Genomic DNA, 26,924 nt, shown 5'->3' on the forward strand with positions numbered 1-26,924 from the left:
ACCTGTTGACTGATACAAAAACTTTGAAGAAATTACTAGAGACAATTACCGACCTTAGTAATGTCGCAGGACCTAAATTAAACCCAGAAAAAAAAAAAACCCGACTGTTTACCAACGGGCTCATATATAAATATGTATTCAAATGACTCATACTTTCATGATGTAAAACTTATACGGTATCAATTTTGATGCACCAGATACGCATTTCGACAAATAATGTCTCTTCAGTGATGCTCAACCGAAATGTTTGAAATCCGAAATAACTATGAAGTTTTAGAGCTAAATATAGCCATAAACAGCGTGCCAAAAAAGTGGAGCCAAATTCTTCCAAGGATAAGAGCTATGAATGAGGGAGATAATCCTTAATTTTGAAATGAATTTCTAAATTTTATAACAGCAATTAAATATACATCCGTATTTTCAAGCTAGTAACGAAGTACTTAGCTACTGGGCTGTGATTATTACAAGAACCTGCATAGAATCACTTAGTATTTATCTGGGACATGATAAAATTGAATGCTACGAAAAGAATTGGACAAGCAAGGGGGAGAAGTTAGAAAAAAATACTAAGTGTTTGGAAAAGGAGGAATCTTACAGTACTGCGGAATCATCACTGTTTGTGGGGGATTGATGTTTGATGTGTTGAAATTTTTTTAAACCAAGTAGAGTTATCTCTCCTAGTGACATCGTATCGCTTACCCACGAACATTGGCCACCACGAATTAAACTGATTCCAGAGTACTTGGAAAATGCACGATAATTAATATAATGGCAATCTCGAAAGACACTATATATTAAATACTTTTATTTTTAAAAACACTAAAGATGAATATTTGAAAAAAATTTCAAAGCTAATTTACAACTTTACTTGGAAAAAGGAGAATGAAAAAAAACAACAAACAATACACTGTACTCTTATACGCAAAATTGAGCGAGGAGGCATTGGTATCATTGATATCAAAAGTAAATTTTATGCTGCCAACTCATCATGGATAAGTAGAATACATCGGGAAAATATGCTTTATTTTGATTAAAATAAAGATTTTAGGAATTTGTGTACAAACGGTAAAACAATTTTATCTTAAAATGCACCATAAGATGTTGAAGATGACCACGACCTCTAGCTGAATTGCTGCGGTGTGTCCGGAGGTGGCTGATGAGAACAATCCGGGTGAGGAAGCCTCTCCCACAGACAGGACAGAAGTAGGTAGGCAATGTGCTGTTGGCTCTAGCCTTGGGCGCTGCACATTTGTGCTCGGCTTGAAGGGACCTACGCTCCTTTACTGTGTTGGTTCCTTTCGTGATGTGATGGCGTCAGGAGAGTCTGTCTTAGAAGATTGACTCCCAGGTCTCGGTGCTGATGTTTAAGTCTTTCATTGAGACCTTCAGACTGTCCTTAAAGCACTTCCTCTGCCCTCCAACTTTGCGCTTGTCTTCACTGAGTTCGCCATAGAGGAGTTGGTTTTGTATGCGGTTGTCTGGCATTCGGAAGACATGGCCTGCCCATCTCAGTTGGGCCTTACGCATTGTGGTGTCGGGAAGTTTGTCCTGCCAGCGGATGTGAAGGAGGTTTCGAAGGCATCTGAAGTGGATGCGATTTAGCAGTTTTTCGTTTCGTCTGTATGGTGTTCAGGCCTCAGAGTCATAGAGGAGGGTGTTGAGGACCACTGCCTGGTAGCCTCTCAGCTTCGTCTCAAGTTTGATTCCTCTCCTCTCCCAAACATTCTTCCGCAGCATACCGAAGGCACTGCTTGCCTTCGCAATTCTGTTGCTGATTTCAGCGTCGATGTTGGCGTTGCGGGAGAGGGTGCTGCAGAGGTAGGTGAAAGTCTCAACTGTCTTGAGAGTTTGACCATTCAACAAAATGTGCGGCTCATGGTACTGGTTGCCTGTGGCTGGCTGGAACGTTACCTTGGTCTTTTTGTGCTTATGGTGAGACCGAAGTTGTCGCAGGCTGTGAAATAAGTGTCCGACTCCGTTTGCATCTCTTGCTCATCACTGGCATTAAGGGCGCAGTCATCAGCGAAAAGAAATTCTCTGAGAAGTCTCCTTCACTTTCGTGACGGCCTGTAGATGCCTGAGGTTAAACAGCTTTCCATCTGTCTTGAACCAGGATCAGTGTCTCTGAAGGCATCAGACAGCATTGCTGAAAACATCATGCTAAACAGACACAACCCTGTTTTACCCCATTTGGCACCAGGAGGCTTCGGAGGGTTCATCGTCATCCAGGACTCGGGCCACCATGCCGTCATGGAATAGGCTGACAATAGCAATGAATGTACTTGGGCACCCAAACTTTTCCATGATTTTCCAGAGTCCGTCTCAGCTGACTGTATCGAAGGCCTTGGTCAGGTCTACAAAATTCGTATAGAGGTCGCGACGCTGTTTTATGCACTTTTCCTGGAGTTGGCGGGCGGTAAAAATCATGTCCGTTGTTCCTCGACCTGCGCAGAAGCCGCACTGACTCTTAGGGAGGTATCCCTGCTCAAGGTGTCTCAGGAAGTGGTTGAGGAGGATGCGGGCAAGGATCTTGCCGGCTATCGAAAGGAGGGATATTCCTCGGTGGTTGTCGCAGGATTGACTATTCCCTTTGCGCTTGTAGATGTGGACAATCGTGGCGTCTCTGAACTTTTGGGGATAAATGCTCTTGGTTCCACATGGCCGCATACAGACTTGTAAGTTGATTGCAGATGGGGTCGTTTTCCTGCTGGTCATCTGCTTGGCAGCTTTGCTGACTTCTTCGTTAGAGGGAGGGATGCCGAGCTCTTGGTTGATTGCCAGTTGTGAGAGGCGTGACATTGCTTCATCATTGATCGCAGCAGGGCTATTGAGCACGTTGTCGAAGTGTTCGGCCCATCTCTTAAGGACCTTCTTCTTGTCTGTAAGCAGGGTTGTAGCAACTGCGCTGAGTAGGAGGAGGATCCAGAGGATTGTAGTTCGTAGACTGCTTTCAAGTCATTGTAGAACTTCATTGAGTCATGTGCGTCGGCGTACCCTTGGATTTCTTCGGCCTTAGCACTGAGCTAGGAATCGCTTTGACAGGACTTCGCTGTGTTTGCCGGTGACGGCGGTTTTCTTTGACTCGTTTGCGGGATCGTTCTGGTGTGCTTGGAGCAGTAGTCAATCGAACGTCCTGCCTGTCCTTGTGATGTCATAGTCAATGAGATGCCAATGCCGAGAGCAAGGGTGCATCCATGAGGTTGTTGCGGTTTGGCAGACAGAATATGGTGTTGGTGATGGTCAGGTCAAGTGATGTGCACAGTCTGAGGAGGAGGAATCCACTACTGTTGCATTTGCCCACTCCATGTTTTCCGATTACTCTATTCCAGGCTTGGTGGTCGGTGGCAACGCGTACGTTCAAATCATCGAGAATGATGAGTTTATCAGACTGGGATCAGGTGCCTAGGAGAAGTAAGCATCCCATGTCGACCGGTCACACCCACCGTGAGTCCTATATCTTGATCAGTAAATGGAGTAATCCATAGTCAAAGTCAGTGTGTAAAGAACGGCCTAACAATCGGTATGAAACACGTCAGACAGCATTTGACCCAATGATAGGTTGTATTGGCAAACTAGATCGTTATAACGACCATAGAATTTGCGAAATGCTGACTTTAATCGAGACTATTGAACCCCCTGCACCATCAACTTGTTTGTCAGTAGCTTGCCTCGATTTAAAAACTGACCATATGCAGAACAAGCTCTTGCATATCGAATCAGTTGAGATATATACACACCATATGCAGGTGATAATGGAATATTGCTACATAAATATAGGTAGTTGATGATGGAGAAGCTGGAATCATCCTGTTGTCATAAAGTTGAGTTGTTAGTTTGCCGTTAGAATCGACGTTCAATAAAATATCTAAGTACTTAACAGATGTGGAGGACTCTGTGGTGTCTTTTGAGTTCACTGGGATATATTGAATCAACATATGAATGAAAATGATTATTGTTAATAGATAAAACGTCATCAATATATCTAAATGTTGAGTTGAAGGCCACATAAATTTTCTGTTAGACTCTTAGATATTTCATATTATGAAATACATCTGATAATTTCTCTTACTAGGGTCATAATTTTCACCTTAGTTTTCATTGGTTCTGTTTCAATCTTTTCCCCTCTGTATCTGTTCGGGTTTAACACTAATCCGCAGGATACTGGTACATGTACCAACTTTCACTTCCAAATTAGGCACACCTTTTATATACACCAGACTAGTTGCTTTAAAATTTGATGTGATCTCTCTGTAGTCTCTACTTCCCTTGTTCATGATAAGCTGTTTGATTTTACTAAATGCTGACCTCCTTTCCTCATAACATTGCATACGGTGTAATATTTTGTTCCGTTTTCCGTTCCGTGTTTAAGCAATATCTGGGATGGGGTGGGAGTAGGTTTGAGCCATAACACATTACTCTAACAGTATTCATCTACTTTTACTGTAACATACAAAATGTACTAAGTACTAGGCTAAGCATTATATGTTATACACTTTTTCTCATTCTAAGTAAAAATAACGTAGCGATATAATTGAATTCACAGGATCTCCTCTCCACCGAAGGTGCTAACATATCACACAGCCAAATGCAATATGTTTATAGTACAGTATATTGACAGATTTCCTCATCATCACATGTACCGAATGTAATGAATGCAACATACAAACACACTGTCGCATCGCAACAAGATGGATTCCTCAGACAACATACAAACACACTGTCACATTGCAACAACAAGATGGATTCCTCAGACAATGGTACATATCAGATCAAAACTTGGGGTGCGTTTTACAAAAGAACTTACGACTTACGACCAACTATACATACTGGAATTTTCCAGTTTATTGTTAGATCATTCACTCCAAATGCAAAATATTTTTTAAAAAATTGTTGAAAATTAAGCCTCAGAAAAGTTTTCCTTCATTCATTTAAAATAATAACTGTGTAATAGAATTTAAGACTTGCGATTTTGTCGTAAGTTGTTTTGTAAAACGGGCCCCTGGATTCCATCATCTCGTACAACTAAAATAGCTTAGAGTTTCAGATTTTAAGTTGTGGAATGGATGTGTTTGGTCCGTGGATATAAAAAAAGATTTTGGAGGAAGCAGGTGATCTATTTTTCTTTGCGGATGAGGAACCAAGTTGAATGTTTTAGAGGCAGGTTCATTCCCAAGGAACTTGCACACCATTTTGTTCAAATTTTTTGTGGAATTAAAATGAGTCCAAATGATTTGTACAAGTCATTTCCTGTAAATGATAACTATTTTATGCATTTTTTTTCCGAAAATTTAAAGCAATTATAATCCTCCAATTATATCTCCTGAATTTTTGCTTCCTGGACAAAAATTCAATCAGCTATATAAGTGAGCTCCTACTGTAACTTTTGACGAACATGCAATTATTTCAAAGTTAATAAATATTATTCATTGATCTTTTTCTTTAATTCCTATACAACATGTACAAATAACCCTTAACCCAGGATGATCATTAACAGTTCTATATTGCTTTGCATGTAATTATACATATATAATCAAACATGATCACTCAATGGGACATCTAAATTATGCATAGCTTTTTGTTAATTCAGTGTTTCAAAATATAACGTATCTTCTATCTGATAAATTATATATGAAAAAGAGAAATTCTCATTAATAGCAACTGCTTTTGATTAAATATAAACACAATTATGGCATGATTATACCATGGCCAGGTTGTTCAATGACAGTTAATGTGACACACATTTTTTTTAAAAAACAATATCTATAAGCAATATTGAAAAATGGCACACTATAAATCAAAATAAAGTGATGACTTGTTCCCTTGCTTTTGTATACATACAAAAATGAGTTTCACATTTATCACATGATAATCACATGGTACTTAGTAAATCACATGACAATTCCACACTACTGGATATGACTGGTTCCTATCACAGTTGCCAGGAAGACACCGCTGTTTACAACAAAGCCAGCTCCATCATGTAAGCTCCCAGGACCTTCGTCTACAACGAAACACAGCATACTCCATACTGTCAAGGTTCTTCTCACACAAGATACTGTAGAATCATTTAAATTCGTGGGGGGTCAATTTTCATGGATTGCTGAATTTTTACGGGTTCGTGGGGACGTAACTTCATGGATTTATATGTTTGTAAGAAAGATAACTCTGGAATGTTTGCTTTCGTTGAGGATGTAAATTTGTGGGTGAGGAGTACCCACGAATTCCACGAAAATTGAGCCACCACGAATTCTAATTATTCCACGGTATTCAAATAAACATTTACTTTTCAAAGATCGTGATAATAATTAGAATAACGGAATACTCAGATCTTTATCAATTGACAAGGTGTACAGAGTTCATCTGATATGTCTAATCTGCGACTGTCCGTTAATTAGGATTTGTTTTCTGTTAGTCCTCATTAAGTTAAAGAATACGCCAGTTTCGAGATACAAACTCTTCTGTATAGGAGGTGCATTTAGTGGAACTTTGAATGCCTAAGTGGGACAGAGTGGATATACATTCAATGAGGAAGACGATGAAATGTATTAAAAGCGACTTCTCTTTAAATATGTAAATGTGGGAAATACTAAATACTATCGAAAGAAATGTTTTACCGAAGTGGAAACATACAAACAATGTCATATTTACAAGAAATATCTTGGATATGGTACTTATGACCAGCGAAATAACGTGATAGGATAAGAATTTTATGTATTCAATTACCCCCTAAATACTTATCACTAACTTAGTTTGTGTATCAGTCGAATTCAGGTTATCAAACAGCGTATGAGAAACTTACTGAGTACATTCACTTACGCTGTGATGAATATCTGTCCCACTCCCGCGTGTAAACAAATTCTTTCGCGCCTTACTATGTACGAGAGTTCTCCAAAGGGAAATAACTCGGACGTATCTCAAAACCGGCGTATTCTAATGGATTTCATTTATACTTAAAGCATTATTACACAAATCAGACATACAACACAAAAATATCTGAAGGAAAACAAAATGTTTACACTTTCTTAATGTCATTTGACTATGAGATGAATCCTATCCTACCAATGTAATGATAGTAATCTACCCTATTGATGTAATCTGATCTTATTCCATTGATGGAATTTGACTAATAACAATCCTACTCCATCGATGGAATTTGACTAATTATATAGCAATCCTACTCTATTGATGAAGTTAGACTAACAGTAATCCTACCCCATTCATGTAGTTTGACTTATCGATTTTCTCGTTCTGGGAGTGGGCCCCATCATCACAAGCTCCAATGGGAAGAAGCATAACATTTTTGCCTGTTGCCTCCTGGAAGGTCAAGGTCACTGGAATGCTACCACCTTCTCTGGTCAAATCTGGTTCAACTCCAAACACTGTAAAATATTGAATCCCTTCAAAATACTGCACACACTGTCACATAAAAATCAGAAAGCTATTCCAATGGTAACCAAGGGTTACGATCATCTTCTCCCCTACAGCTCATAACCCTTGGTTACCAAAGATTCCACCTTGTGCCAGAAACTCAGCAATACAAAAAATCATATCATATTACAGTTGAACTGTAATAATTCAGATGCCAAACTATTTGATTAAAATAACAAATTGGTATATATAAGTACTCATGCAAATACTAGCTGTGCTGAACATGATATGTAGATCTGTCACAGAAGCCTAGTAATTAGATTAATTTCTTTACGTTTTACATTTCGTAATTTTTCGTTACTTTCCGCAAATACATTTTGCTGGTTTTTTTAGCTCATGCACGAGCGCTTTTGCGCTTAGTATATATACTACTACTGGTTGGTGTTCGGGCAGTGCGAAGTTCGTTACAAGCAACAAAGGTTGCTTTTGTATTTCTGTGCCTTAGCCTTCCCTCCCACCCACCCCATTTTCAGTTTTGAATTCATATGCTTTCATTAGTGATTTTTCAGCTTTGTCGATTTGATGTTTGCTTATCAAAAGCGATCTTGTAACGAACGCAACCAACCTATTCACTTTTTCTGTTTTGTTTTATTATCAAATACTGTAGTCAAGAAACTATTTATTTTCGGACAAGGGCACTGAGGGAGAAAATAAGGAATGATACTGCTTTCCAAGCCAGGAGGCCTGGGTTCAATTTTTGATACTAGCGTTGTGTCAAACCTCTGACATTTAACATATCAGGTAGTGACTGTTCCTTCTTCATGTTCCCTCCAGCATTAGAAGTCAAAATCGTGGGTCTTTTGGATAATGTGACCTACAAAATGTAGTTCCCAATGTCAAGGCATTGGGACAATAAAGAACCCTCCTCAGTTATAACCATAAGCGCCACGCCAAAACTTGTAGCACTTCACCTACAGCTGGCGATGTCTCTAAATGTGTGAAAAACCCTTGAATAGGACATAAAACAATAAACATACTGAGACATAATATGTTTGCTTTCTCATGTAGGTATGCATATCTTTTTAATTGAATTTATTAAAAACAATTGCTTTACCACTTTATATTCTCATAAACTTGACATAAACAAAAATAAAACAAAAAGCAACTGCTCCTTAAATCAGTAATGACTAAACTGAATCCATAATTATAAGTGATTGGACCTCACAGATTCTGTTTCTCTCATAATGAGGTAGATTCTGAGTCATTTCTTTGTTGAACCACTGATACGACTTCATTCATTTCATCCCCCTCCCCACAATTATACACTTGTTATCTGTTTACAAGTACCTGTTTTCATGGCTTTCCTGCCTGCGATGTAGTTTGGATCATTGAAATCGCTGACCCATGGCTTTCCTCCGTGACCCATAGAGATCCTACCAAAAGTAAAAGTGTTCTTTTTCTTTCTTTGATGACAGGCATTTGTCTATATTGGCTATATTGCTTGCATAGAACATAAAATTTTGTTTAATATATGTAATATAATGGAAAGCAATTCTATGTTCCATCCTTCATGAGCAAGAATAGTACATGACTTCGTGGTCTGACACAATCCCAATAACAACAAAAATGGCTGAAACCACAATATGTTTACTACTGTTCACATTGAGAATCTGACGTTGTATCATCACTAGCTGTAAGAAAATGAATGATAAGTATGAAGGATACTGGCATTAGTTGACATATATGTCAGAATAATTAGCCCACTAGTCAGAGAAAGAAGTAGGAATTTATCATCGTATAATTTTACAAGAAGCATCACTCGCAAAATAAAATTACTTGCTTTGTCAGTTTAATATTGCTAAAATACATGTCAAAATTCTTGATCAACAGATAACTCACGGAATGTTCTTGTGATTTGACACCTACAAGTCATTTCGCGATATTAAGTATTCGTGTAAAATAAGGAATCTATAGAATACTTGTCATTCATTTTTCTACAGCTGGCAACATCCCAATATAAATCCTAGCAATACACACATTCTCAAGTTGTTTACAAAGGCCTTAACTGGAAAACTGTGATAGAAGTTAAACTGACAAACCATGTCCATGTGTACTCACTTTGTAATATTCCCTCAAAACTGAACAAGTTCAACAATCACTTTCTTAGGAATCACAGTCTTAGCCCCAGCCTCACTGAATGCTCCCTCAATTCCTGAATAATATAAAACGCACTGAAGACCCCCTCGATTCTAGAATAAAACAATATAAAATGCACTGAAAACATCTCACACAGAATATAATGAGTTCCTGGGTAGCAGGTATGAAGAGTAGAAAATTACATTGTGATACGTATTGGAATCTTTTAGATATACATGTACTTTTCTCTAAATGAAAGAAAAAGAGTGAGCAAGCTCAAATACCTCATGCCCCTACAATGAATGACATATGTTACACATAATGAATGGCAGTGCTATACATAAAATACAACAACTCCTGATGCCTCTGTGCTATGCCGTGCTATTTTCACCCATGTAAGCAGATGACATCACTCAATTTATATGTAATATTGTCTAGAAATGTAAATTTTGTAAAACATTAAACTGAAATATTTCAATTACATATTACTTGAATACCAGTTTCATGCAAGTTGCACCAAATAGTATACTTGGGCCAAACTTCTATGATCAAAAAGTGGCATAACTCCCAGAAAAAAATTGATTAAAAATTTCCTGTGAATATGCACATCTACCCCACAGTTACATGAAATTCTCTTCAACAGATTCAGAGGAGTTGTGCTCATCAACGGTTTCAGTAGTATTTCTAATTTTGGTCAAACCTTTAAGTTCAAATGGGGCATAACTCTCAGAAAAAATTAAATTAGAATTTCCTATGAATATGCACTTTTACGAGGTTTCAGAGGAGTTGCACTGACAAGAACATGACTGATGGAGGCCAAACTTCCAAGTTTTAAGGTGCATAACTCCCAGGAAAAACCCCGAATCAATATTCCTTGCCAATGTGCACATCTACACAGTAAGTTCTTGTTAACTACAAAGTTTCATGAAATTCTGTTGAGCGGTTTCAGAGGAGTTGAGCTGACAAGTACAGGAATGACTCATCATCAACATCCATTTTGATTATCCAGGCAAAATTAATCCTTTTACAAGGCTGAGGCCTGGCTGTCCTGTCTAGGTCAAAGTTTGTTTCTCCATACTTGGTGATCTAGTGGATTGATCCTATCCAATCCGTTTAAAAACATTATACCCGCTGTTACGCCTGTAAATAGTTGCATGTGGTACAAATACTTAAAATAACCTGTAGCTAATATAGCAGTTGTTGATAAACACACAAGTAAATATTGACACCAAAAACAATGTGCTTATAAATCTTTATCAAATAAAGATAGTTATGTTAATATTTTGAATATACACTCAGTTTTTTTCCACACACATTTTGAAAATTTTCAGAATTGCCATCGTTTTACTGATAGCTAGGTTTGCTTTGTTCCTGAGAGGAGCACTGCATAATGAAAACAAATAAAATTAACTGTATGGATAATAAGTGATACCTGACTATAATTTATAACTGATCGTTACCTCCAGCTGACTACTAATTATAATTGGTCTGTGATGAGTACTTCGAGCTAAATACTAACTGTGTATTGAGTGAGGATACCTCCAGCTAACTACTAACTGTGTATAGACAGTGAGGGTACCTCCAGCTAACTACTAACCGTGTATAGACAGTGAGGGTACCTCTATCTAACTACTAACTGTGTATAGACAGTGAGGGTACCTCTATCTAACTACTAACTGTGTATGGACAGGGAGGGTACCTCTATCTAACTACTAACTGTATATAGACAGTGAGGGTACCTCCATTTAACTACTAACCGGGTATAGACAGTGAGGGTACCTCTAGCTAACTACTAACCGTGTATGGACAGGGAGGGGTACCTCCAGCGGTGCATCAGAATGTCGTCCTTCTTGTTGTGGATTAACTCAGTTACTCCCACATCTTTCTTATACTCCTCCTAACAATGTTAAAAGACAATTATTGATTAACTGTATATCTCATACTCTTACATGGCACATTAGAATAATTGGAAAGTGTGTCTCTTTATATTCTTACATGTAAAATTGACAAGACAACAAACTATTACAAAAATCATTTAATAACTAGACAAAATTGTTACCCCCAGGGCATCTAAATTGAACTGGATTGAACTGTAATTCATATCTATTTCTAGATATGCACCTAAAAACCCAAGAACTGTGTTCATAATTATCATTATGAATTATTGAGTTCAAATCAGTTTAACAAAGAAGCAAGTGGAAGGCTGTTTTTCTAAATACAATATACAAAATCTTATGTCCAAGAAAAAGACATTACTGCAATGTTCAACATCTTTAACCTAACAAATTGAGTATATCACTTATTAAGTAAATGAGTCGAAAATTATCAGAAGCTGAGTGCGAAGGAATTGCTGAATTCGAAGAAATTTCTTTCTTGTCACTGGATGAAATTACATTCATTTAGAGGTTTTCCTAAATTCATTAGTATCAATCATTCAAAATTTCATTTATCTGCTGTATACTGAATATGCTATAAATCATTTTACAAATTTGTATATCTATCATTTCTTAAGTCCCAAGAAATTTGCTATATCAGGGTTTTATTTCATAATTATGTAAATGCCTGCAAGTTACTAAAAAAAATTTTTTTTTAATAATCTAATTGATTATTTCAAAGTATTGAAAAAATTGCTTTTCCAAAACAGACAATCCATTTAAAAGTTGCTTTTAATGCACTTACAGGGTCAAAGTCGATGGGTTCGTACAATTTCTTTTCCTTGTCTGTCAGTTTGGCCACAGAATCATTGATGCCAGGGATCAAGATACGACCTTTGCTATCCACCAACGTGTTCAGGAGTGCAATAAGGTCAGCCATTCCTTCATGTCTGTAGAACAATGTCAATCATATATACAAGTAACAACGCACGCAAAATATATAATTCTTAAATGCCTTTGATCTTTATTTCACAACCCTTTTAACGACAGAGAGCAGTGATAAGGAATATGCATTCAACAGGGCATTAATGTTATTGTAATCAACAAACAAATATGAAGTCATTATTTTTGGCATGCTTGTCACGGCCAATTAATAATTGTAATCAACAAACAAATACGAAATCATTATTTTTGGCATGCTTTTTGGCCAATTAATAGATTTAAAATACATGAGAATTAGAAATATTGAACTAATGTTTGCAATGATGAAAAATATATGGCAGCATGAAATTAAGCAACAGAGATGCCATTTTGATCCAAGGCGCCTGTAAAAAAAAATGTAAACATGATGCAAATTGTACAAGATATGTCAAAACATTGACACATTTAAATCCCATGGTTTTCAACAAGAAGTCAATAAACATGGAAGTCTAGTGGTTGGGTGCTCTCTTAACACACAGGAGGTCCTGGGTTCAATCCAAAGATGTTTTGAAAATATTGTAACTGGAAAGCTTTGTCTGAAGTATCCACATATTGTGTAATTGTGACTTACACTGTGCCCCCAAACACACCAGAGTGAAGGTCCTTGGTGGAACATTCCACTTCCAGAAAGAAGTAACAGATTCCTCTGTAATCAAAAAGAAGAAAAAAAACTTCAGACTTTCACAAACATCACTAATATCAAATAGACAATCTAATTAAAATCAGACTTCTTAGATCCGCGCCGCATACTCTGCGTAAGATCTGACATAACCCGACTAGGAGTCATGTTCACGTGAACTTGATGTTAGCCAATCAACACATCGCCTACTCAATCTAAAGGTCTTTTTTACCTGAGCCCATACATTAGATAAGGTTTTTTTTTTTACCTGAGCCCATAAGTCAAACAAGGCTTTTTTTCCCCTAACCAGTAATTGTCTGAGATACACACATAGTCGACATCCTGCAACACAAGAAAAACACTTATTTACATCCTGCAACACAAGAAAAACACTTATTTACACACTGCTTGTTTTTCAAAACACCCTGTATCCATTACACATGATGGCATATTCATTTGATTTCAACATTTTGAAATATTAAGGAGTTAGTACAATCATGTATTACCTTTAGGAATGTGTCTTTTTTGGACATGACAAGGTCATCTAGACCTTCTGATCCAGATTCCTCCATACCCTCAAATATAAACTGTAAACAAATGCAAATATATACTGTAAACAAAATACAAATATAAACTGTAAACAAAAAGCAAATATAAACCATAAACAACTGTAAACAAAAAGCAAATATAAACTGTAAACAAAATGCAAATATAAACTGTAAATAAAACACAATTATAAAATGTACACAAAACACAATTATAAACTGTAAACAAAACACAAATATAAACTGTAAACAAAACACAAATATAAACTGTAAACAAAACATAAATATAAACTGCAAATATATACTGTAAACAAAACACAAATATAAACTGCAAATATATACTGTAAACAAAACACAAATATAAACTGTAAACAAAACACAAATATAAACTGCAAATATATACTGTAAACAAAATGCAAATATAAACTGTAAACAAACTGCAAATATAAACTGTAAACAAAATGCAAATATAAACTGTAGACAAAATCTACTGTGAATTTTAAAACACTGTGAGCCTAATGGAGGTCCACATCACTCATAGAATTCATCACATAAAAACAGTGATCCTGATCAACCACTAATTGTGTATATCTGTATACCTACTCCAAGATTAAGTTATTGTGATTTATAAACACTTTGATGAAAGATGGACAGGTTTCCTGGAAATACTAGATTATTTAGAAATATTTATTTCAATTTCTTTCATGAATAGGTGGGCTAGGCTGCAATATCCAACAAGAGGCCCAAGGGCCACATCGTTCACCTGAGTCACCTTGGCTCATATTTAAAGATTTTCCCATTATATTTGTATCCAAAACTTTGATCCCCCCTTGTGACCCCATCCTACCACTGGGGGCCATGATTTTAAAAAACTGAAATCTGAAATATGTCAGAAAGCTTTCATGTAAATATCAGCTTTTCTGGCTCAGTGGTTCTTAAAGGGACTGGTTCACAATTTTACCCAAAATTTTGTTTTTCGTTTTTAATGATCAAAATCTTCTGTCTAATGTGTTTGAAAGATTTCACATGAAAATTAAAGTTATACATCACAGAATCTCATTTTAGAGAGTTTATTATTTGTTTTGTAAACAAAGATTGCGGTATGCTAATATTTACGAAATTTTCAAAAGAAATGGATATTGATCAAAGTATTATTATATCTTTCATATTTCAAGCATTTTTGAGTTGAAATGTGTCATCTAAAAGTTAAAATTTGTGACAATGCAAAATTAAGATGCATTATATTACAAAATCAATATTTCACTTGTTTGTTTGTTTACATAAAAAGACTCGAGTCTTTGTTTACATAACACATCTTTAAGGCTAAAATATTGCTTTCATTCTTGCATTCAGAAGGTCAAAATTTTGGCTGTCAACATTAAATGAGTTATATTTCTAATGTTTAACATTAAAAATGAAAAATATTTTTATCAAAAATCGTGAACCAGTCCCTTTAATGAGAAGAATATTTTTAAAGATTTTTCTTATATATTTGTATGTAAAACTTTGATCCCCTATTGCGGCCCCATCCAATCTCCGGGGGCCATGATTTGAACAAACTTGAATCTGCATTATGTCAGGAAGCTTTCATGTAAATTTAAGCTCTTCTGGCTCAGTGGTTCTTGAGAAGAAGATTTTTAAAGATTTTTCCTATATATTTGTATGTATAACTTTGATCCCCTATTGTGGCCCCATCCATCCCCCTGGGGCCATGATTTGATTGAATAAACTTGAATCTGCATTATGTCAGGAAGCTTTCATGTAAATCTCAGCTTTTCTGGCCCAGTGGTTCTTGAGAAGAAGATTTTTAAAGATTTATCCTATATATTTGTATGTAAAACTTTGATCCCTTATTGTCGTTCCATCCAACCCCTGGGGGCTGTGATTTGAACAAACTTGAATCTGCACTATGTCAGGAAGTATTAATGTAAATTTCAGCTTTTCTGGCCCAGTGGTTCTTGAAAAGAAGATTTTTAAATGACCCCACTCTATTTTTGCATTTTTGTGATTATCTCCCCTTTGAAAGGGACATGGCCCTTCATTTGAACAAACTTGAAAGCCCTTCACCCAAGGATGCTTTGTGGCAAATTTGGTTGAAATTGGCCCAGCGGTTCTTGAGAAAAAGTCGAAAATGTGAAAAGTTTACGACGCCAACGGCGACAGACAACGAACAAATTTTGATCAGAAAAGCTCATCGAGCCTTTGGCTCAGGTGAGCTAAAAAGAAATGACAAGTTAACAAGCCCTGCTGATATCACATACCTTGAGGTTGATGGGAACTTCCATTCCAATTTCCTGCATGGCTTCAATGCAGTTCAACCAGGCCAGCACTGGTCCCTGTAACAGAAGGAAAGTCTTCATCATGTGCAGCTGTATGTACAGTACCGTATATACTCGCCTGTAAGTCGGATTTTTGGGAGTCAATGTTTGGTCCAAAACCCTATGTCCGACTTATAGGCGTGTCCTAAGAAGATTGGTATTTTTCTGGGCGGCGAAATGTAGTGTTTTTTAAACTATGACGATTATCATGGAATACCACACAAATGATTATTGTTCACAAATATCTAGACATATTGTATTGTTTGGTTTGTGTATTTTAAAATCATGTATAAAATACAAGTATTTACATATTTTTATCTAGTTAAAAATAATTTACATACCAATAACTAATACTTTCAATTCAACTAATCTATCGTTTATCGGTAAAATTGAATTACGAACCCGATTTAATATTGAAATATTCATATGTATACCGGCTGAAATATATTTCATAACAGATTAAATATTGTTAACAGATAATTTAGATCATCATTCTTGACTCTTAAAAACTCTATTGTTGATACAATGAATTGTACCGGAATCCCACAATAACAGTATGCGCGAGGCGCGTGCCATTAAGTAAACACGGTGTCAGGTACTGGTAATTAGACCATAATTGCTTAGGTAACAAGGGATCATTGCCCATAATAGAACAAGGGTTGCGTTTAAACCCCAAATAGATATGGCTTGGATATTGAGCAGATCATAATTATTAATTTCTCGAAATATTTGTTGAAACATAGGTAAAAACACTAGAGCATTGACTTGAAATTGTCAACCGAATCTGACAAAAATTTGTACCGACTTATAAGCGGGTCAATGGCAAATTCCTACAAAATAACCTTAAAAAATACAACCGACTTATAGGCGGACCGACTTATAGGCGAGTATATACGGTACTCAATATCACCTTGTACAGCAAACTCTTAACTTTATAAAGAAATGTATTGCAATCTTTAATCTAATGTATAACGACCTTGTCATCGGTACTTCCTCTTCCATACAGCTTTCCATCCTTCTCTGTCAAAACAAACGGCTCTGTGTCCCAGCCATCTTCCTATACACCAAATATAACAAACTCATTTACAGCATTCCTACACATCAAATACAAATTTTTAAAGTCAAATATCATATCTTAAGAAGGTACTCTAGATTGTCGTAACGGCCAACTTCCTTTAAAAACATGTGAAAATATAGATATCAGCAACATTAATTTTTGTCTATTCACTTAAAATATCATTGCCAAGCTCAGTAGCTCGTGGTCAGTAGGCTAGCATGTCGACTGCTGAACTGTAGATCACGGGTTGGAGACCCGCAGGTTTTTTTTTTAATTTTTTCAGTTTACTTTCTACTAAAACTGCCTTTTTTGACTATACATAAAGTAAATTTGAAAGTTTTCAATTTCAAAATTATTGAACATAATCCTCCACTTTTAATCCATATCAAATTTCTCTGTTGTAGCATTCCTCCTTAATCAACATGAAACTATATATCTAGCATTTCAGAGGGAAAATGCCACTAAATTGTTAATTACACTATCATGCTTTTGCAATATCAAAGTCAAAACAACACCTTCTTTGCTGGCTGTACATCCAGGTGGCCATACACTAAAAGTGTCTTCTTCTTGGGGTCGCTTCCCAAGGTTCCAAGCAGAATTGGAGGAAGGGGAAGCTTGGATCTATCTGGCATATTCTGTTCTCCAATGTCAACTAATTCAGTTGTAGCTCCAATTTTCTCAAATCCCTGTTAAGATAAAACAGTCAACTGCTGTCAAAATTAAAAAGCCCATCCCTGTCAAAATCAAACTGCCAATACCTGTTAAAACAAGAGGCCCATGGGTCACAATGGTCCATATTTGAAGATTTTCCCTATATATTCGTATGTAAAACTTTGATACCTATTGTGGCCCCAACCTATACCAAAGGGCCATGATTTTTACAAACTTGAATCTGCACTATGTCAGGAAGCTTTCATGTAAATGTAAACTTCTCTGGCCCAGTGGTTCTTGAGAAGATTTTCCAAGATTTTTCCTATATGTTTGTATGTAAAATTTGATCCCCTGTTGTGGTCCCATCCTAACCCTGAGCCATTATTTTTATAAACTTGAATCTGCACTATGTCAGGAAGCTTTCATGTAAATTTGTACTTTCCTGGCCCAGTGGTTCTCAAGAAGAAGATTTTCAAAGATTTTACCTACATATTTGCATGTAAAACTTTAATCCCCTATTGTGGCCCCATCTTACCCACGGGGGGGGGGGGGGGGTGTCATAGTTTTAACAAACTTGAATCTGCACTATGACAGAAAACTTTCTTGTAAATTTGTACTTTCCTGACCCATCAGTTCTTGAGAAGAAGATTTTAAAAGATTTTCCCTATATGTTTGTATGTAAAACTTTGATATCCTATTATGGCCCCATCCTACCCCTGGTTAACAAACTTGAATCTGCACTATGTCAGGAAGCTTTCATGTAAATTTCAGTTCTTCTGGCCCAGTGGTTCTTTGAAGAAGATTTTTAAATAACCCCACCTTATTTTTACATTTTTGTGATTATCTCCCCTTTTAAGGGGAATGGTTCTTTATTTGAACAAACTTCAAAGCCCTTCCCCCGGGATGCTTTTTGCCAAGTTCGGTTAGAATTGGCCCATTGGTTCTGGAGAAGTCGAAAACGTAAAAAGCTTACAGACAGACGGACAGACAGACAGACAAAAGACAACAGGTGATAAGAAAAGCTCACTAAACCTTTCAGCTCAGGTGAGCTAATAAAACTTCCAATCATGGTCAAAGTAAAACAGCTTAAAAATTCCTGACATAGTGCAGTTTCTAGTTTGTAAAAATCATTAAATAGTATTACTACAAGAATATGTGGAATAAGTTTCAGTCATTTAATCAGTATTACTATTAAGAATACATGGAACAAGTTTCAGTCATTTAATTAGCGTGAACTTACAGCTTTCACCCACTCCACCATTGTCGTGATGTCCGGACGAGTTTCGGGCCATGCTGACACACTTTTGATTGCCACTGTATCTGCTAGTCTTTTGATATACTTCTCCTCATTACCATCAATCTGCCTGTAAAACCAATGTATTCTAACATGTAGATGGTTGAAGAAACTTGTCAAAAAAAAACAAAAAAAAAAACCCAAAAATAAAGTCCAATCGAACAATATCACCGTGATGTACTTAAAGGGTCTGATTCTTGTATGCTGGACATTAATTTTCATAATAATTTTTCTAGTCCAAACATTGAAATGTATTATCATTTTATGCAGATTGCAGGAATTTTTTTATGCACAAAATATTTTGATAGAGAGTTTTCAAAAACTCTGTAAGACTTTGAAAATGCATATCAACGGTCAATATTGAATCATATGATCAGATAGCAATCCTAACCACACATTGGTTAGATACAAATGTGCATGTAGCATTTGGTCACATGGTCAGATAGTATCTGTTCACATGCAAACAATTCTCATTTGAAGAAAACTGCAAGGTGAGCAGCAGACATGTTGTTTTTAAAGATATTTTCACCCTGATTGCTGATCACATGATTTTCCAACTGAAAATTGGATCAGGCACACCGAATGACGTGGCTTATTATTCATGCTTCTAGTCGGTATTAGAAATACATAAAGATTATATAGTACATATACAGTGGAGCCTCGTTAATTCGGACACTTTGGTTCCCAGCAAAATCGTCCGGATAAATGAAGCGCCCAGATAATTGAATCGCATATTTTCTATCTTTACATAAGTAACCAATATATGCCTACTTTATTGATGCATAGTGAATTAAACACATTCTATCATTGGATTTGACCATTTGCATTAGTAAATAAATTGTGATAATGTTAACATTTACATGTATTTCAAAGCACTGAAATTTAATGTACGCGTTCAGTGTATTTGTTTGTGCTTACATTGTACATATATATGAGCCCTACAAATAAAAATACAAAACTGTTTACCGTATGCACTAAAACAAATGATAAAGCACTTTATGTAACTATAAGTAAATGAATCATTAGTAACTAACATAATAATTTACACTTCAAACATTTCATCACATTTTTACTTCTTAACGAGGGCGGTAATTTCCATCTGTTACGATTGACGGCGGTCTGTTAAAACAATCTTCATCGTCCAATGTTGATATAAAAATTTCGTGATTATCATGTCAGTTGACAACATTCTTTAACCAAAATTCCATCTGCCAGAGTTTATATTTCTTATTCTATAATTATCCACGACAATATCGGGAGAACAAAAATCATTTAAGTTCATAATATCAAGACCTACTACTGCTTTGATCTAGCCACGCGCACCTATTATTTTCATGATGCGATAATAATGGAACAAAACTCGGGTGAAACTAACATTACGGATACATACAAAATTTAATTGTCATTTTCCTTAAAATGATAATTTTCTCACTTCTACCCAGAGTTTAAAAATTCGAAAGCAATAAAGCTCTACAACATCGTAACAAGAATCAATCGTACACGGGTACATTCTACATGTGTGACATTCTGAACGTTAAAAACTTACTACATATACATGTGCATGAACATACATGTATATTTCATGCCAATCAACAGTATAAAATCCAGAATCTAGAAGTATAATCTACACTCTTTAGATTTGCATAAGCCGATAATCAATTTACAAATCAGTACAATTACTATGTATAGCAGTTATCATTACGGCATGATGTTTAATTTATTAATACTATTAGGCTATTGATCAAGACTTTAAAATAATATGCTACAGATTTAATTACAAGATCCAACACTACACGCAATAAAGATCTTATGTGCGAAAATTGGCAATACAATGTCTCGATCGGCACGTGTTATCTAACTGACATATACCACCACACACCACCTAATTATAGGGAGGTGTTGACAGGGTACAGGTAATCGCTTCAATTAGACAGTTTGGCTTGTTTTCTTTATAATTGATGCCTTGCTAAAATTGTCCGACACAGACCTTCCCTAACCAAAATTACCGTCCGGATTAACGGTACAATTTTCAATGCATAATAAAATTTTGTAGTAAAAAGTGACCGTCCGGATCCGGAACGCGCATTTCTGGATTAATGATGCAAAATAATGTATAGAAATTCCGTTCCCTAGAAAAATCGTCCGGAAGGTGAATCGTCCGAATTAATGGCGTCCGGATTACCGAGGCTCCTCTGTATCTGATTGTAAGTAACTACCAGCGCATTAAGTGCACTGTCTGAAAATAATATAACTGTACAAAAATTTTAGTTACTGATTTTATTTGTTATTATTTTTAGCAGGTAATTTCAGGTTATGATGTAACAGAATATGTAATTCTGAATATGACAAGCTTCCTTTGAAGTTCTTGACTGCTCTATAAATATCAAGTCGTTTTTAGCATATCAATAATTCTTCATTATTGTTTTCATCAACATTTTCGATGAAAAAAGTGCAGTTCGATCTACACTTGAAAAAACATGTTCAAACCAAAATATACAGTTTACGTTGATATCATATATCACACTGTGTTTAAAACACTTTAAAAATTCTGAACTTGGGCATGTGTCATTCTTCACTTGAAAAACTGTTTTCTATGAAATAGGAGAAACTTAAAAACCTTGTTTATATCATAGATTTAATAACAACCTGTTAAATCTCAGCATGATAAAGAATTTCATTAAGTAAACATGACAATATTCACTGTAAGTTGATACTTTAAGGACTGTGCAAGACGAGCACAGCCCTAACTTAATCCTAACCCTAACCCTAGTGTAAGTGAATAATTTACTGCAGAAATGTAGGCCATAAGTCTGTCTGTTGTGTCAAATGTAAAATATTTTTCTACAGTGGACAAGTCCTCCTGTACTCATGATTTATCAGCTGATGTTGGTATAAGATTAAGATTCTCATGAGGACTTTTAAGACAGATAAAGTTTAATAACTCACTAAAGCTAATTGTTGTTGATAATACTAAACAGTCATTTAGTTCTGCAGTATGACAGACACTTAAGATCAATCATGTGATTCATATACAGTCATTATCAGCTGTTATTATGAACTTTGACAAAGTACTGACAATGCTATCATAAACCATATCTTAATGGGAGAAATAAAAACCAACTTCTGAATCATTTACATTATATTATCTGAATCTTTGACTTCAATGTAGAGATTTGCAAATGTTTGATCGTTGCTTTTGAACTGTGGCAGTCAAACAGGACCGATTACCATTGGCCAGTTAGTTGATAGCTAGAGCATCTGACTAGAGATTCAGGGGGCTCGGGGTTGAATCCCCAGGTCTTGCCCATTGCATTTTCTCCCTTCCTGTTACATTTGGTGTTGTTGACCACCCCTGGACTTGCAGGTAAAAGTCCTGCCAGGGGAAAAAGAATCTGGGTTGTGTCTTTGAGGACGAAGACAATCTAAGGATGGAGGAATGTGGCAGTTGGACAGGTCTGATCGCTGGTGGCCAGTTAGCTCATGCAGTTGGTAGAGCACCTGTCTAGAGATTAAGGGGCCATTGCATTTTCCCCTTCCTGTTACAGACATAATAGACTTATGAATAGGTGGATATCAGAGGAGTTCAAAGTCTTCACTCCCAGTTATATATATCATTGCAAGCCACGGCTTAAATATATACATTCCTCTCCCTGCGGGAGGAGCATGCATTTCAGCCATGGCTTGTGCTGAGGAGTTTTGTACAAATTGTTGCTCTTGTACCCATGGTACCCATTTGAAATTAAGCATAGTATCCACCTGTAAATCAACCAGAAATCAACCATAGAAGACCAAATCATGACCAAAATAAAACTCCAGCCCCGATTTTTTTTTTATCTTTCATGAGAAATTGGCAGTAAAATATATAGCCACATTTCACATGTTTCTTGTGTAGTCTTAATTATTATATTCTTGCAAACACAATAAATGAAAATTTGAAACTCATTGAATTTGACAGTCAGGGACAACTTATATTCTATTTGATTCTTAGAGTTTCTTGATTCCCATATGTTTAAGATTTCAGTTCTAACAAAAATTCAAGAAAATAATAGTTTTTTTTTCAATTTCGTGTTTTTGAATTATGCTTATATATACTGTTATGATTGATTGATTTTATATTGTTTAACGTCCCTCTCAGGAATTGTTCACGCATATGAAGAAAACTGCAAAGTGAGCAGTTTTCTTCATGACTTCATGATTATATGCAGTTAGTTTTTCTTACATATGTGTGGTTGTACAAAAGATTTTTGAAAAATGGTCAGTATTTGATAGTTTTGCTCCACTCTTAAGGCCCCAGGGGTGTAGCAGTTGTAAAATTTACAATTTATGTCCCCCTTGTCCATAAGATATTTCATACCAAATTTGGCCCCAACCTGATACTAAAACCCCTATCCCTGTCATCATGAAATATACAATTTTGGTAAAAGGCTACCAGTAATAAAGTTAATTGCTCGTTTTGATTTGGTAAGAATAATTTCACCATTACTTACCAAATCAGTTTCAATTTTTATACACAAAGATTACATCTCATAACTTTCAAATTTCATGATGATTGCTGGGTCCTAGCTGCAATAATGATTTTGGGGGGTGGGGGTGGGGGTGGGGTGGGTGGGGTGGGGGGTTACAACTCCTTATGATCTCTGTAATGGTGCAATTTGTCGAAGTGATTTACTGATCCCCCACATTTCCAATCATTCTAAACGTTTGCTGGCAGTGTTGGCAAAAAAGTGGTCAATATGAATATTGACTGGGCCGGTGGTCAATACTGGTTAAAACCAGTCAATACTGGTTAATACTGGTCGATTGAAGACTATTTGGTCATTATAGTCTGTGTTATTTATTTTAAATGTTTAAGTGACCATTATGGTAAATATTGTAATTCATAACATGCACTATCAGTTTATAATATACTTATAAGTCATAATATTAAATAAATAATGTACAAATGACTCTGTTGAATTGGGGAAGATGTAAAAGTTTCTGTTCAAATTCCTTAGTTTAACAAAAGAACTACCTATATAAGTATTGTTTCATCAGTCTTCATTTTAACTGTTGAATAAACATTTGAGGGGGTGTGTTGGTGATGATTTCATAACAATAACAGGCACACTGGTCATCTCTAGTCCCAGCCTATGCTTATTAACACCTGTCAACACTGCTTCCTGTGCTCAGGTAATGTCCAGCTACCTTTTAATATTCTTAATCTGTCCAGGTACATGTAGTAAAAGGTCTGTCTCCAATCGTCAAGCTATGCTATAGAACTGTGACCCTCTGGTTGGTACTGAAGATATTTCGGTCAGTTTCAGCAAACCAAATATATTAAACTTATGAAATTACATTTGATTATCTAATGAAAAATATTAATCAACAATTGATCCATATAATGAAAAGACTTCATTCATCTTTATCTTTACAAAAAATGTACAAAAATAGGAAAATGGACAGTTTAAATCATAATTTACCATTATTGACCAGTATTGACCACTTGGGGAGTATTGACCGGGACGGTTAAAACCAATGGTTAAAACCGGGGGCGGTTTTGACCGCCCAACCCTGTTTGCTGGTTTTCTTTACATATACACATGATAAACAAAACTGATCGATATACATGTTTCATAGTCCATAAATTACAAACAAGTGCAACTAGCAATTTTTAAGGCTCTATTCTGCTGTTTTTAACAATTTTGATATATCCCAAGTTCTCGATTCATAATGCGCACCATGAAGCTGAACTTTCGGTTTTATTTGCATAAGCCCATATAAGGTAGTGCATGTTTACATCAATGTACGAGTATGGAGGATAAAGTGTTTTCATCGCTTTTAGAAAGGGTTAAATTTGATATCAAATTAATAACAAAAAGAAGAAAAAAGAAAGAAAGCAGAGTGTAAACTTTTTCTGCATTAAACCATATGATTTTCATTTCTTTGTTGGAATAGCTTGAGTCCATGTTAAACAATTACATTTTCATGCCAATTGTCAACAATGTTTGGATTTTTAATTTTGTAATTCCGATGTGGTCCAAATATAGATAAATTTCATCTTTTACACTTACAAAATCTTGTGATAATAAACAGACAAAAATTTTTGCATCATCAGTTGTACATGATATTAAATTGAAAAACATACCCATGTGCAAAGTTAGTATTTAACAAAATAAGAACCTTTGGGATATTGTATCCCTCTCCAGAAAAAGGAGGAAAAAATTGGAGAGGTTACATACATTATTGCAGCTACCTGGGTCAGGGGCGGATCCAGGAATTGCGGTTAGAATGGATCGCCACTTTATGAGGTGGGGGCTCTGGAGGCTGCCTTGAGGCCCCATGGTGAAGTCCTGGTGGGGGCCAAGCCCCAACGGAAGCTCCTGGCTTTTACAGATTTTATAGGGCTTGAAATATATGTCTCCTATGTAGTCAGTTTTTACTTTTTCCTGTTATTTATGATAAAGTGAAATCAATAAAATGATGCTCCAAATTTTAAGGGGTTTTTTTGGGGGGGGGGGGGGATTCAAGTTCTCCCAATAAAAATAATTCAATAAATCAAAAGATTTTGTCATTTATTTCTCTAAGAGTGGAAGAAATTATTGCTTCGATCTTTTATCGTTTACATTTTTCTAAACAAGAGACCACGATTTACCTTAAATTTGAAATTTTAATGGGGGCACGCCCCCCCCCCCCCCCCTAATCTGCCACTGTGTGTCCTGACAAAACTGACACAAGTTACAAACAATGCACTGCATATATCTTACATCAATATGAAAACAATCTATTTTGAAAAAGCCATCAAAGGTTGAACACAGAAAACATACAACCCAAATTTTGTTTTTAATTAACGACCATAAATGAAAATATTATTCATATTCCCCCTTGAATTTTGGGACGATTCTCCTCAATTTCTAGGACGTTTCGCCACCAAAAATGGAGCGAATCGTCTTTTGAGGCAAAATGACTTGGGGCAACTCATCTTTTTCATAGTTGCCAATTCACCTGATTTTGTCGGATTACACCCTATTTTTGGTCTGTAACCCGATTATTTTTTATGACCCGCTAGGTCATACCTTTCACATGATTTCTGGATTTGGTTTTGTAAATTAGTTCGCATATGTAATTTCCAGTTTGCAACACTAGCTTGGACCTACATAAACAATGCCAATGGTTAATATGTACATTAAAGACAAGTTATCAAAGCAGTTGTTTTGACAAATCTGGAATTGAAGTCACTAGCTTGTAAATTTTTAATGACTAAAATACTTTATAATTTGATTTCGAGGAGTAAATTTAATCGATCTGTGTCCTGTGCCACTGTCGGTTACGATGCTTCTCTTCAATAAATACATTTCTGTTGTAAATATTTTTGAAATATAAACACATGTCATCCTAGCAAATATGTTGTGAATGCCGTTACGCATTATGACCAGATTTTTGTTTTCCAAAGAGGGTCATGACCCTCTTTCTTACATGTTGAAGGTTGGCAACTATGCTTTTTGGGCGAAACGTCCCACACTCCAGTTTTAACACACACTGACACAGTATATGTCATACTAACTAAAGGCACAAAGAAAATACAAAGTTCAAATCACACGGATTATAGAAAAGTATAGCGTAAAAATAAAACTAATGTAAGACAATTACTTGAAAAGTTTATCTGTTGCCATCTCCCTGCTTCACAGAAATTCAGAACCGCTTCAAGTCACGATTCCAGTAGTAAACCGAAAGTAAACCGAAACTGCAACACCTTTTTGGTTTTTACGGCCTTGCACTTGTCTGGTTCTTGTCTCGATAGGGTTGTAAAAACGGGAACCAGATTAACAGGCGACTATAAACGTCACGTCCGCTTTCACATCCGGGCATTCGGCAATATGGTCGCCGACGAGGTATTCCTTTACAATCGGTGAACTTTGGTGAGCAAATAATATAGCTCAAATACAGAGGACGTGGTTGGAACACTTAACGAGTATTGATGAATATTTCAACAACCATCTAAAATTGCATATGACTAATGTTTTTGCCTTTCATGCAGTGTTATTAATGTGCAAGTAATGGCAGTCTTTGGCTAGCTAGTCCCTCTACTTGCGCTTTTTTTATTT

The 26,924-nt window shown here is 36.0% G+C and overlaps 1 protein-coding gene across 1 annotated transcript; it reads right to left on the reverse strand.

Moving 5' to 3' along the window:
* Positions 1 to 5,419: 5,419 nt before the first annotated feature.
* LOC130047475 (cytosolic non-specific dipeptidase-like) lies at positions 5,420 to 26,661 on the reverse strand. Its single transcript, XM_056142719.1, is given in 14 exon segments — positions 5,420 to 6,001; positions 7,213 to 7,379; positions 8,716 to 8,851; positions 9,468 to 9,580; positions 11,302 to 11,401; positions 12,184 to 12,328; positions 12,931 to 13,005; positions 13,247 to 13,320; positions 13,485 to 13,565; positions 15,785 to 15,859; positions 16,818 to 16,898; positions 17,414 to 17,584; positions 18,790 to 18,913; positions 26,470 to 26,661. Coding segments are annotated over 14 exon segments (1,410 nt in total). The 5' UTR covers positions 26,493 to 26,661; the 3' UTR covers positions 5,420 to 5,956.
* Between the last annotated feature and the right edge of the window lie 263 nt (positions 26,662 to 26,924).

The sequence above is a fragment of the Ostrea edulis genome, chromosome 6, assembly GCF_947568905.1.
Source record: "Ostrea edulis chromosome 6, xbOstEdul1.1, whole genome shotgun sequence".
Classification (NCBI taxonomy): Eukaryota; Metazoa; Mollusca; class Bivalvia; order Ostreida; family Ostreidae; genus Ostrea; species Ostrea edulis.